General features: G+C 32.2%; 1 protein-coding gene across 1 annotated transcript; it reads right to left on the minus strand.

The window, feature by feature from the left end:
* Positions 1-1,732: 1,732 nt before the first annotated feature.
* On the minus strand, positions 1,733-6,619 carry LOC127718823 (failed axon connections-like). Its single transcript, XM_052224897.1, has 5 exons — positions 6,328-6,619; positions 5,332-5,528; positions 3,905-4,019; positions 2,760-2,897; positions 1,733-1,917 (listed from the first exon to the last, which is right to left on the minus strand). The coding sequence occupies exons 1-5, from the start codon at positions 6,478-6,480 to the stop codon at positions 1,759-1,761; spliced, it is 762 nt and encodes a 253-aa protein (XP_052080857.1). The 5' UTR covers positions 6,481-6,619; the 3' UTR covers positions 1,733-1,758.
* Between the last annotated feature and the right edge of the window lie 7,473 nt (positions 6,620-14,092).

Below are 14,092 nucleotides of genomic sequence, written 5' to 3' on the forward strand. Positions count from 1 at the left end.
CCAATCATATTCCTAGAAATGTATAGGAGGTAAGATAAAACTTCATCTTCAACTATTTCCAAATAAAAATCGGCTCCAATTTGAATAATGAAATTTTAAAGGTTTTTTTATTTTCAAATAATTACTGTTCCTGTTTGTGTAACGAATGTGGTTGTGTAACATCTATCATAGGAACGATTAAAACTTCTATTGGGATTTTATGTCCAGTTCCAGGTCCAACATATACTATGGCTTTATCAAGTCGCCTAAAATTCGTGTTGGTTCCCCCAAATGAGGAAAGTTGAATATTGTCGTCTCTCTCTCTCTCTCTCTCTCTCTCTCTCTCTCTCTCTCTCTCTCTCTCTCTCTATGCAGATTCAATGTACACGCATGATTTTACGTTAACAAAGACTTTTGAGCGCCTTCATAAAAAAAAAATGTTCGTATCTGTGCAATGACGATCTGAACAAACGGGGGTCCAAGCGGTTTTCAGCAGTACATTTGGGCGAAATTGTACTGACGAGTGTAAAATTGTTGAGTCTTGCATCTCAGTATCCTTCCCAAGATTTGCCACAGTTGATGTAGATGGCGTACTTTCAATCTTACAACTGTTAATAGAATTATTCATGTCAGTAAAACGGTTGTTACTTCTCTTGTCAGGGTGCACGGTGTGTGCAACTTCACTACATAAACTAGTGCGGTGTCGTTAAATGTGTGATGTGTACATAGGCAGTTGAAACATGAATTGTTACGATTAACGATAGCGAATCGTTTTTCTGAATCGCGTATTTTCGGGCAATTGGTAGATGAATGAATATCTTTGCAGAAAATGAAAGGCTTATCTGTTAAATACTGAGGTACATTTCTAGTAGTATTATTGTGTTTTCTTTGTGATTTAGCACCGACGAAATATCACGTTCTGTCTGTGTAACTTGTCCGGCTTCCATAATTTGTATCTCTGTATGTATACTTTTTCGAAGATCTCGTAATAGCCAATTTGTCGTAGCATGTTCCCGAGCTAGATGTTTTCTGATTTCTCCTGGCAGTTTGTTTATTATAATAGGGACTAATAAATTACCTTCTGATTCATGTGTCTGTCCAAGTGGTTCAAGTCCTCTAACTAAACTCTCCATTTTGTCATAGAAAATTCTCAGGCTTATGAGGTTATTTCGGGATGGCGTAATTGATATCAAGCAGAGCTTGTAGGTGAGCTTGCGTTATTTTGAGTATCTGTCCAAATCTCTCTATAAGAACACTTACGGCCTCAGAATAATTAGCGTAAGTGAGAGAAAACACGGCAATCGTCTGAACGGCTTCGTTTTCTAATTGGACCATTAAATAATTGAACTTTTGTACATCTGTTAATGTTGAGTTTAAATGAACTGCTGATTCATAAGAATCCAAAAAGCTTGGCCATTCTTATACATGTATATTGCCAATGAATGTTGTTAATGTTAACTTTGGCAAACGGTGATTGCTAGATATAATACGGAACAGCATAGCTTGATGTAGGAATAGATGTGGCAAGGCATTATTTGACTGTGGCAATGATGGGGCGACATAATTTGTCTGTACATTTTCAGGCTAACTAGTAGGGATAAAAGGTGGACGGTCTACATTTAAAACTTTATAAGATGAATGTGATGTTTGATTTGAAATAAGTTGAATGTGTTGTTTTATCTATAAGTTTTCTGAGGAGGGGAAACATATTCTTTGTTATACATGTACATGTATTTGAAAAAATAAAATGTAACATTTTTTAATTATTTTATAATAATACTATATACATTGTTGGTCCCAGTCTGACCAGTATTTTGTTTTAACTCTATCTACAAACTGTAATATATTTGGACATTCTTTTTCGATAACGTCTCTCATCGGAAAGTTTATTGGTACATCTGTGATCTGAATAATGAAACCAAACAGGCAACAGTCAATCTAAAAAAAGATTTGAAATATCTTTAAATACGACGTTTTCAGCTAGATGTAAACACAAGGAGAGTGCCAAAATCACTGTCTTAACGGAAACACCAAAGACGTATCTTATGCAACATGTTGTCAGTTCTTACCTCATATTTACTCGGGATGAAGGCCCGCTATTTGTCGCGTTCCATTTAAACAAAATGAGTGGACTACCAAATTGTAAATAGGAAAAGTTTATATTTTAACAGCAGACAATAATATAATGATAACTTAATGCGCCACAATTCATGTGCTTGCAAGCAATAGCCCTGCATTACCGATAATTTATATAACTAAGACAGAATTTCTTATTTCGGTCATTACGAGAATGCGGAGTATGAACAGATCTTAAAAAAATAATCTTTACTATTGAAGTTTATACCTTCATTTACATATTAATGAAGGTAATAATTAGACTGGTGTTGATTCATCAGTTGGACTTTTCGGGATGAATACCAATTCGTTAATTTGTTATTTTGAGAAAGACTAAAAAGCGTCTTTCTGGTCGTCTTTTTTATGTCTTTGTGTGTTGTTTTGTAATTTGGGGAATCGGTGTTGATGAAAGATACTTTTTAGATTATGTTACATCAATTCACAATTTTTTTTTAAACTCGGTGCAAATAAGAGCTTGACACCTGTCTATTGTTGAAGAATTGTATATTTTTCAACAACAAGATCTCTTTCGTATTTTGTGTCGTAGGATTGCTGTCTCGTTGAGGTATACCTCACATGTTTCCAATATGCAAAGATTAAAGTGCAAATAATATGATAGCATATAACACCAATTAATAAAATTCGTAAAATTATGAAATGAATACCAGAGTTGGATTATCTCCCATCATAAACGTCTTGTCGCCTAAATATTTTGATATGGCTCTGATATCGTCACTTCCGATTGTATATATTTCTTCGTTGCTGTGACGACCTATTCCATGTGAAACTGCTCTATTTTTTACCTGTAATATAAATTAAAGTTATGTATTGAATCAATGATAGTGTTAATGGGGGCGAAGTACAGCTTGGTATTGGTATAAAACATTTCTTTTTTGTTCTCTATTTTATAGCTTTGTAAGGTTGCTATCTTGTGCACTTTAGTTCCATCGGTCCATTCATTTATATGACAATCATAAAAGTAGAATTAATGTTTAAAATTTTGCCAATCGTCACGGAAACCTACAAATATCGCAAATGTGTAAATATTATACAACAATTAAAAGTATAATAGAAAAGAAAGGATAAGGGTATCCATCCAGGACACAAAATTGGTATATGCACATCAAAAAACACAAAAAAGCAAAAGAACAGCGCTTTTATTGCCGTTCTTCATCTCAAAATCTGTTACAAGAAAAATATTATCTGTTAACAGATTTATAATTTTTTTGCTAAGATTTAGATTGGGTCATCTCGATTATTGTACATATTTTCGCGGTCTTTTCGATGTATTTGCATTTATAAATGCTTATTTCGGAATTAATAAGGTCAGTTTTTATTTTCCACGTGACTTATATTCAATTTTTTTTATATTTGCTGCATATCAATCGATTTGGTCTGACTACATACGTATACGGATATTTGGCGGTTTCCAGTGAAGTATATAGCCAATTGAAGAATAAATTGAGGTATCTCTATCATAATTTAATAGCCAGTCGAGAACTTTATTTGCATAGCAATATTTAAAAACAATTTTACACAAAACTTCTTTAGCCCGCTGTTCTCGTCGTATTCAAATTAAAAATGAAATGATAACATTTATTATATGGTAACAATGTTTCAAGATTACTTTGTTTCATTATAACTTTTTACCAAAATGTTTTCTTGTAACTTTTTAATCAATAATATCCTTGCGGAGAAGGTGCCAAAATTGAAGAGTTTCATTTATCAGTGTTTGCAAGAGCGATAATTTTTTTATAAAGTAAATTTCCCACTGTCAAGAGTTCTCATGAATGTTAACCAGCTTACTTACACTACTACCAAGATGCTCTGCAAATGCCTTAGCTTTTTCTGGATCATCGCTTGGTTTTAAATAGTCTAGATATTCATCAACGAAATGATCAACATATCTGTACCAAAATATCGACCTAAAATATAAAATTACTAAACATTAATTTGTGACGTCACCTTTATCATAAATTACTGTAAAGTTGTTGATTTTCGCGATTTCTAGGGCGTAACTTCGCGATTTTGTCTTATTTTTAATTTTGCTCTTCCTCACAAATCAAAATATATCGCGTTTAACCGTATCATGAAATAGATTTTCGAAAATATAAAACATATTTCTCTCGAGAAAATTTGTGACGTAAGCTTTACTTCAAGTTCACAAATTGGGTACCGATCAAACACTACTAAAATACTAATTATGGTACGATGCAAGACCCGATGCAGGGTTTCAAAAGTATCTCGGACTGGTATCTAATCTAATGATCATTTCAATCAAAACCAGACGTACGCAAAATGTGTGTTGTTTGTTTACCTTGTTGACTTTCATAAACATTCGTACAATTTCATTGCAGTCCTTTTTATTGGTGGAGAAAACCACAGACAGTTACTTTCCTATTGTACATCGTTAGATCGAATGACGGGAGCAGGATGACATTTGCGATCTACATGTATGTTGTGTTGCTGATAGGCTGTGGATAAGTTGAAGTGATTTATGCAGGTAGATGCATATCGACTTATATTCAGCCAAGAAAGACATCAAAGAAAATAAGCACCAATAACATTGCCAATTCACGACCAACATTTTTCTTTGATTCTTTTAGACTAAATATGCGTTTAAAAAAGTATTAACTATCTAAAGTTAAAAATTCGGACAAGACGAATCTAGCAACAACGAACTTGTGTCAATGGTTCTGCCATTAATATATTATTCAATAGATATACGACCATTGTAATTTTACATGAAAATAAAGAGTGAGCGATAAGAGAAATAAAATGTTTATTTTCATTGAAAATGAATGTTCATTCTAACTTGCTTTATGCTAAAAGCCGACAGTTGCTAAATTTACCGATCCACAACATAATTGATGGTCTAAAGATGTTTCAGCGTGTTTTTGCTTTATTCTTAAAATCGACATTTGCTAGATTTGCCAATCCACAACATAATTGAAGGCCCAAAGATGTTTCAGAATGTTTTTTGCTTTATGCTAAAAGCCGGCAGTTGCTAGATTTACCGATCCACAACATAATTGATGGTCCAAAGATGTTTCAAAGTGTTTTTGCTTTATACTAAAATCCGACAGATGCTATATTTACCGATCCACAACATAATTGATGGTCTTAAGATGTTTCAAAGTGTTTTTGCTTTATGCTAAAAGCCGGCAGTTGCTAGATTTACCGATCCACAACATAATTGATGGTCTAAAGATGTTTCAAAGTGCTATACTATCTTACCAAGTCATATCTTCCTCAATCATTTTGAGAAATGCCCTCGATACTGCCTTTTCGACATCCGATAAACAGTTCTCCATGGAAACGGAAAAATAATCTGTCAGATATTCAATTATAAAGTTTGAATCGGGATATTCCTTTTGGTTAAACATGATAAAGGGACTTTGACCCTTTGTCGACATACCCATGTGATCTACAACCTACAATATATATTTTGATCATGCTTTTAAATATTTGTGAATTCCTGTTCCATGGTAACATTTACTGGGAGTGAGAAGATAGCAACACGATCATTAATATCACCAAATGATCTTGTAGAATCGATCGAGCATTATGGAAGAATGTCTATTAGTGTGATCTACGTTCCTTTTTTTCTATTAATGTAATTTTAAATCTAAAAAAGAAAACATTATATTATAATCTCGCGTCTTGTTCATATGCTTGACTCAAGCCAGGAATCTCTTTAATGGTTATGTTTTGTTATCTCATTTATTTTGGGGGAATTTGGTTGCTTTTCCACTGGCGTATACCCCATAACTCTCTGTATTCATACCCTTATAATTTAACCTTTGTATAGCTTTAATTTTCAATTTTTCTACATTTTTTTCTTTCTCAGAAGATTTGTTTACTCGGGGGTGTTTTTAATATAATATAAGCTGTTTGTAAGATACTTAAAAAAAATCCAGTTCGGGCCTTTCTTTATTTACTTAGATGTCCTTAATAAAAGAGACTCGGGATGCATGATGATCGTTTCCTTTTAAGCTTCTCATTCACAACATTGTTTCCGATTTTCCAAATAAGAGCGCAGCTATCCGAAGAAAAGTGTGACCAATACACGTGACACTTGCACAAATATTAAAACTTGACCTTTTAAATTGTGCATACGTACATGAAAATTGTTAACATTCAAATACACGTAACAAATAACTTATTACATGTTCGTTTTTCTTTGTAAAATCACGTGATAATTTTGAATATAATTTAGTTTGATATACTTACTTCAAATGCGATTTTATTAATTCTCAACCACGTTTCTAACTTTACTGCAAACGGAGAGAAATTCGGAACCCCTTTTGACATTATCCTAGGAAATACATGTAGATATACAACATCTTGTTTCCATTCTGGTTTCCACGTTTTTGCAGAAGCCATCGTGTTGACTTTCTGTCGTTCATACACAACAAACCACCCTTAGGCTAATATTCAGTTGAAACGGTTTATGTAACAGAAACAGATTACCTTCAACGTTGATAAGCGTATATTTGACCATATTGATATGTCATACAGGTAATACGGCGATTTACCCTTCATGGTGATAAATAAATACAGTTATATTTAGATAAATACACTAGGTCAAGGAGATCAAGAACGGGAATTCATCCTTTGTAATCCCATCTGTTGACGTATACATAAAAAAGAGAAACACTTGCCTAAGGCCAATAAGATAGGCTATTAGCAAGCTTTTTGAATTACGTCAGCGATCATTATATGTTCAGAAATTCAATGTATTCAAGAAAAAAAATATCAGGGAGAAGAAGAAAAAATCTGATTAAGAGTTTTTGCCATTACAATGTTACATTTAATTTTATTTTAAATAAATAAAAATAATTTAATGCTTGCGTGGTACAAAAACAGTTTCAGAGTGAAAAAAAAAAATATCATCCCAATTAAAGTTAAATGGTTATTTCTTTATAGGGTATTCTTCATTCCGTTAAATGCTTTCAAGTAGTAAAGACAATACTACAAGGTATTTTGAAGTAAAAGGAAATTATTTTTTTATATCGTTTGATTGCAGTCTTATAAACCTAGGATTATTCCGTTCGGAAATACGACCCATGTTCCGGGTGCGTGCGTTTGGCTGTTCGGGAGGTATAAATGCGCACACATATCTTATAGTATCTAGTACAAGCAGACTGAGGGTCTTATGGAATTTTCTTCTCACGATAGATTAATTGATAATTGCTGTATGCCCAGTAGTAAATGTTTCGTGCATGTCCAGGACGAGAACAAAATAAAGAATACACAGAATAAGATCGGGATGGAGGTCGGAAAATTCGGAAAAGAGGCAACATTATCACAGACCAACGAATAATTCTTGCAAAGTTTCTTAAACGTGCAGAGATCACGACACTCTCTCAACTTATCTGATTTATTGTCCAATTTGCAACTGAACGGGATGCATATTTAAAAGATTTCACACAACCGCACATCCGCCTTTATTGGAAAAGGAGGGGCATTCCCTTAAACTGAAGAATGGCTATATTGTTGGTATGATCGCCAATGAGACAACTATACACTAGAGAACACAGGACGAGGATGCAAACAATTATAAGTCATTGTAAATCCTTCAATAATTAGCAAAACCCATACCGTATCTTCAGCTATAAAATGCCCTTGCGTGACAAAATAGGAACAAATTCAAAGAGAAAAACAAGATGTAGCTCACTAAAAAAGAATATGTTTCATTTTTTTTTTTTTGCTCTTTGAAACTCAGCCTCGTTTATGGTCGACTTTTTAAAACTATGTTGCATGCAGTTTGGTCTTACGTAACTATACGTGATGAATAACGTAAAGAATCGGTATAAAAGTTCTACATCTAACTGTTTAGATATGGCAAACTTCTAAAATTTGCAATGGAAACCAATATTATTCATAATACTAGCAAGTGTAGAAATAGTCCTTTAAATATTCGTTTGACTTGCAAACAAACGATATAATTGTATTATTTCAATCATTGCACTTTGTATTTGTGAGATGATTATCAATTCGCTGATTTGTAATTTGAAGCAAGACTGTAATGATACGGGTTATGTTCTTCTCGTATATTTTACGATGGTATGATACTAAACCCCTAACGAGAGGGATTGTGCTTGATTTTCATATGATAAAGACATAATCTTTCAATCAGTTTAATGGAGGTCTGGAGCTGGCATGTCAGTAACTGCTAGTAGTCCTTTGTTAATTTATGTTGATCATTGTCATTTTGCTTAGTTTTTTCTGTTACCTATTCTTATATCGGACTCGGACTTCTTTTAAACTGAGTTTTACTGTGCGTATTCCTGTGTGTTTGTTTATTCCATATTGGCTAGAGGTATAGGGGTAGGGTTGAGATCTCACAAAACATGTGTAACCCCGCCGCATTTTTGCGCCTGTCCCAAGTCAGAAACCTCTGGCCTTTGTTAGTGTTGTATGTTTTTATAATTTTGGTTCATATATATGTTTCGGAGTTTTGTAACCGGGAGACTGGCTATTGGAATGACGATGATAACGAGAGGCAACCCACGACCGGTTGCAGATGTTGGCGATGCCAACGATAGACAATGACTAGGACCTAGTCACTTGCCTGAGAATACTCGCTTTAACTCCACTGGTAAAATAAGACACAAGTCCTTTGCAGTAGTTAACAATTTAATGATTTCAGGATGGAATACATGTAGTTTTGAAATTGGGCGGATGTTGTCAGTACGAATGCCCGACTTTCACTGAAGTAAGAACTTCAGAAAACATATTTAAATTAAGAATTTTGCTGGGTTACAATTGCATAATAGAAACGAGGTTATCGAATGACAATGAAAAAACATACAATTAGCACTTAAAGGATTAAGAAAAGAATATTATAACAAAAATCTGTCGCTTGAGTTTTAGGCTGAATAAGCGCTAATTGAAATGACTAAAAGATTAATTATTCTTTACGTACTAAGAAAACTTAATAACTATGTAAAGCTGTGACTTTATCTATTATTTATCAAAAGTATTATCTTGAAACAAATTTCCGTCTTTGTGAAAATATATTAACACTTAATTGTTACTTATAACACAAAAAGCTTTATAAAGAAAAATCTTTATAAAGAAAAATCTTTATAAAAAATACCTTGACGGACAAATATTGCAAATCAAATGATTTCGATAAAATAATAATTAGTATAACAATATAATGACATATTATGACCGATCAGTTTGTCAGTGAAAGTCCAAAAATATCAAGTTAAAGAAAAATACTCTTTTTAAATAGTTCCAAATGAACATACACAATTTACACAAATTATCGCTATCACAGTTTTGTATGACGTCCATTTTCGCTGAAATACTCTACATTATTGTTTAGGGGCCAGCTGAAGCCCGCCTCCGGGTGCGGGATTTTCTCGCTGTGTTGAAGACCCATTGGTGGCCTTGGGCTGTTTTCTGTTTTTTTTTTGTCGGGTTGTTGTCTCTTTCTCAATTGTTCTCAATTTTATAATGTAACTTTTATTTTCTCAGAATTAAAATTCTAAATATTCAGGGTGTTGCTCTTAATTTTAAACACTTAATAACTGTCTTCCTGTACCGATTATGACGTTGTAGCTTGAAATCTACCCTGAAGTACAGCCACCGATTTATGAGATGACAGATTTCAAATTATCAGGTTAGGTACTACTAGCTCGAGCTTGCATTCAGTTAATGGGAGCATTCTGTTGTATGGTACTGTTTGTTATTGTATTGCTTATAGTTGTTATCTATGGTACCGGTACCTGTATTACAGTGTTTAGTACTTTCTTGTACTAATTTTATTTACGTTTTTATTTACTCAAAGTCATTACAATGATCGAGATTACAAGGTGTGGGATGAAAATATCAAAATCTAGTGTCAAATTTTCCTGTGAATGTATAATATCCAAAGTCCTCGTAATTGGTTGTCATTTTTTTTTCGGGAATTTGGTATAGATGGCAGATCTTTGATAATATCTGTTAAATTTCATAAAAGCGTGTTAACTTCGAGCTTGCTATATTGCTTACACGGTTATCTATTGTTGGAGACATTATGTTTACCTCTAGATGTCTTTTGGTATGTTTATGCCGTCGGGTCATAATGAACTGTATTATTTTTCTTTTCGTCTTTTTTTCTTTTGACCATTGTATTTTCTGTCTTTCTCCGAGTTTTGGTATAAAATGTTCAATTGCCCCTTGGTTTGATAGTATTCTTCCTTTCTTTAAAAGATCAGTTTGTTCCACGATTTAAGAAATATTTTTAAGCGTGGTGTGTGCAACTTGAAATAAGTGTTCCGTTTTTTTTAACAATTATATTTTTATTATCTTTCCTTTTCCTACTATATATCATACTTTTCAACCATTACAAGAATGAGGCAGATGATACAAACTGGACAATCAAAACTCACAAGTTGAGTATCGAAACTGATAACGCCATTACAAAAAAACAAAAGACATTCAAATGAGAAAAAAAAATTCACAAAATGTGCAAACTGCTTAAAGGCACATTACTTGTCTTGTATGGATGCATGTATATTCCAGACTGTATCGTGACTTGGATGTGTACATATCTAATAAATAGAGGAGCTACATATATGTGAGTAGAGTTCATTTCAACCATTCAAATTTTATGTAAGACTCAGAGTAATAAATGGTTTTTTTTTTCGTGCTCATATTTCGGGAAAATGGCCACTCTGATACAACGAGACTGTATTCAATAAATGAATCATCTGAAATTCGCTTTGAAACTAAAAGCAGTAGGAGACTGTACATCGGTACTGGAATGATTTTATGATACACTCTAATTTTTCCGCTACTATATTTGATATTCCTTTATTAGATAATGCATTACATTATAAACACAAAAAAGTTAACCTGATCGTGGCTCTTTCAAAAACGATATTTGAACTTATCTCAATTACCTTATAGAAAATAAAAATGTTAATATTTTACAAATTCTGCTTAAATTTTAGTTTAGTTTTTTTTTTTTTTTTTTTTTCCCATTATCCTTTTGATGTTTTATTTGCTGTTTTTGTATCCTCAGATCGGTGGATTCGTGGTACTTCTGTAAACAATTTCGTGTTTTCCTTAGTTTAGGATGTAGACTTAGTTTAAGGGACACAACTCTTGAAAATCACTGATACGTTTTTCACTCGTCTAAACTCGTTCGATTCCGTTAGCGGATTCACTCGAGGATTGCCGATTGAAACGATTTTGTCAACCATTTTCATAATATATTTTTAATGTCTAACTATGTGACAACTTTACGAATGTCGTTCTTCATCGGATAACGTATAGTTATATAGGGCTAATGTGATAGCCTCTTTATTTTGTGTAGATCTAATTGTAAAATAAAGATGTATAATTATGTTAATGTGAAATAAAACTACAAAACATATTGTCTTTACTAAATTTTGATTACATTGAAACGTTTCCTTACATTATTGACGTATTGTTGAATATTCATGATTATTTGGATTTCAAGTAATATGATTGGTTGGTTTGAAGTTTTAGCGCTAAGTAGGGAGTTTCTTTGTTTGAGTTAGAAGGACTAATGGATTCCTAATGGACAGACGTTCATGTCCAGTAGCCATTGAAGTTATTGAGAATTTATATTGAATAGTCAGAAATGTATTGAAATGACAGACTTGACATTTTGACAATTTGTAAGCTGTTACATAGATATCACTGTGTGATATACCAGTATGTACATTTGAAATGGTTTGTGCCACAGCAGTAACTACCTTGCTCCACAAGTTGGGTGTTTTACGTTACTGATAAATAAATATCCTGAACCCTAGCAAAGCGACTTGAGTTTTATTTGAAGCCCAAAAGTCAGCTATTACATTTGGCGCCCACGTCTTGTTTGATGGCACAGATCACCACTTTGGAGCAATCTGATGATTTTACCTACGATGTCAATAGTTACCACGTGTTACCGGAAGCATGGTTTGTTGTGATCAAATGAGATGTCCACCACGTGTTTATGTTTATCAACAAAAGACTACATGTGCGTGTTACCGGATGTTTATATTCTACACCAAAGGACAACACTACAGTACCTTATAAATGTATTGGAAGTTACTTTAAATAGTAATCGAACTTTTTGATTTCCAATTTTGGAAATAGGACTTAATTATTTCGTGATTGTGATTTTGAAATTAATTTAATTTTGATATCAGTACTAGATATTTATCAGAAATTAATAGTTTGTGCATATTTATTAGCAGATTAGAATTACATTGAAGGTAAATCATTTATATATTATTCCTGTATACATTTTAATGTTTTATTTCTGATTTAAACATTACAAACATCTAGTTAAATTTAGTTTACACATACACTAGTATACATATACAGTACTTAGTATTTGTTGATAGCATATATTGATACTTTGATACTCGATTACACGTACACATATTAGCATCACACTACAGTTGATACCTGACTTAACTTACACATCTGTGCATTCTTAGGTGCAGCCGTACTTAGGTGCATTCATACTGAGGTACATCCATACTTGTTTACATTCATACTTAGATATTTGGTTGATACCTACATGACTTAGTATCATTTAGTGTTATTACTTACCTAGTTGATTTAGTACAATACACAACTTATACTACGCACATAGAAGTTCATACTTGGAACTTAGTAGTTGTAGTTGTGCATTGATATAATAAATACACAGTTAGGATTTTCATTTTTATTTTTTGTATACAGAGATAGTATATGATATCTATGTTGGCTGACTCACAAGGTTATGAAACACAGAACCATGTCATATTTTTGAATAATATGTGGTAATACTTAGATTTTGAAATTGAATATGAGACATTGTATATACATATTTTTTTTAAACCCTTGGATATTGTTATACCTTGAGTAAAACATATACGTTTGATTGTTCATGTTCATATGAGTACATACTGGTGATTATTTTGTAAATTGTTTGTATACATACAGAGAATGTGATATAATATTGGTGTAATATTGTAATATAGCAATAATTTGTCATTATTTTTATGTGATAACTATATTGTTATAATATCCCTTGACTGATTGAATATTTGAATAGAAGTGATTTATTTAATACTAATATACTTACTGATTTTCCTTCGACATTACTTAGACCTTAGACTTATACATTGATAGTTTAGTATCGTCGAGTGAGATATTTGTAGTTTGATTCATAGTTCTGTAGTTACACTACACTTGGTCTTTATTGTTTGTAGTTACACTTTGATTATTTGAGATTTGAGGGACTGTTGTTCATACTGTGTTCTGTGTTAGATTGATACAGTTTGGAAGTTAGTTTGTTCAATATGAATTGAGCATACTAGGATTGTACTTTGTTGAGACTTGAAGTATCTTAGAACTTGCAAACCTTTGATTTTTTTTGGAAACTGAACTTGACTTAAGTCAATAGATTGACTTATTGATATATTTTGTTGAGATAAAGTACATACATTTAATTGATTATGATTTATACACGTGATTATTGTGATTATTGTGATTGTTTAAACATATAAACATAGTTACACTTGCATATTTTGTGTTCTTTGAGTTGAGTTTGCAAACGTAAAAATTTTGTAATTCTCACATCCAAGTTTAGGTACATGAGGTAAGTGTATACTTTTAGATACCTATTAATAAAATTTTCTTTTTCAGATTTCATTAATTATTTTTTTCACATATTATATTTACATTTCTTATTGATATATTGATTAATTCCTTTGATTATTTTCATATAATTACTTTTGAATTTCAGGTTCTTCTTTAATTACTTGAATATAGTTTCAGATTTGTTTAGTTTTGTTTTGTTTAGTTTAGTCATACTTCTTTTCACTTTGCACTGATTCTTATTATCCTTTGTATTTTATAGATTTATATCTGATTATTTAGATACTTTATTTGAATTCTAAAAAGTTCTGAATAGAACATTAGATTTATAAAAGATTTTGTTTGATATTTTTACTTTCACCTTTATTAAGACTATTATGTCGAGTTCGGATATTAA

The sequence above is a fragment of the Mytilus californianus genome, unplaced genomic scaffold (genome assembly GCF_021869535.1).
Source record: "Mytilus californianus isolate M0D057914Y unplaced genomic scaffold, xbMytCali1.0.p SCAF_10, whole genome shotgun sequence".
Classification (NCBI taxonomy): domain Eukaryota; kingdom Metazoa; phylum Mollusca; class Bivalvia; order Mytilida; family Mytilidae; genus Mytilus; species Mytilus californianus.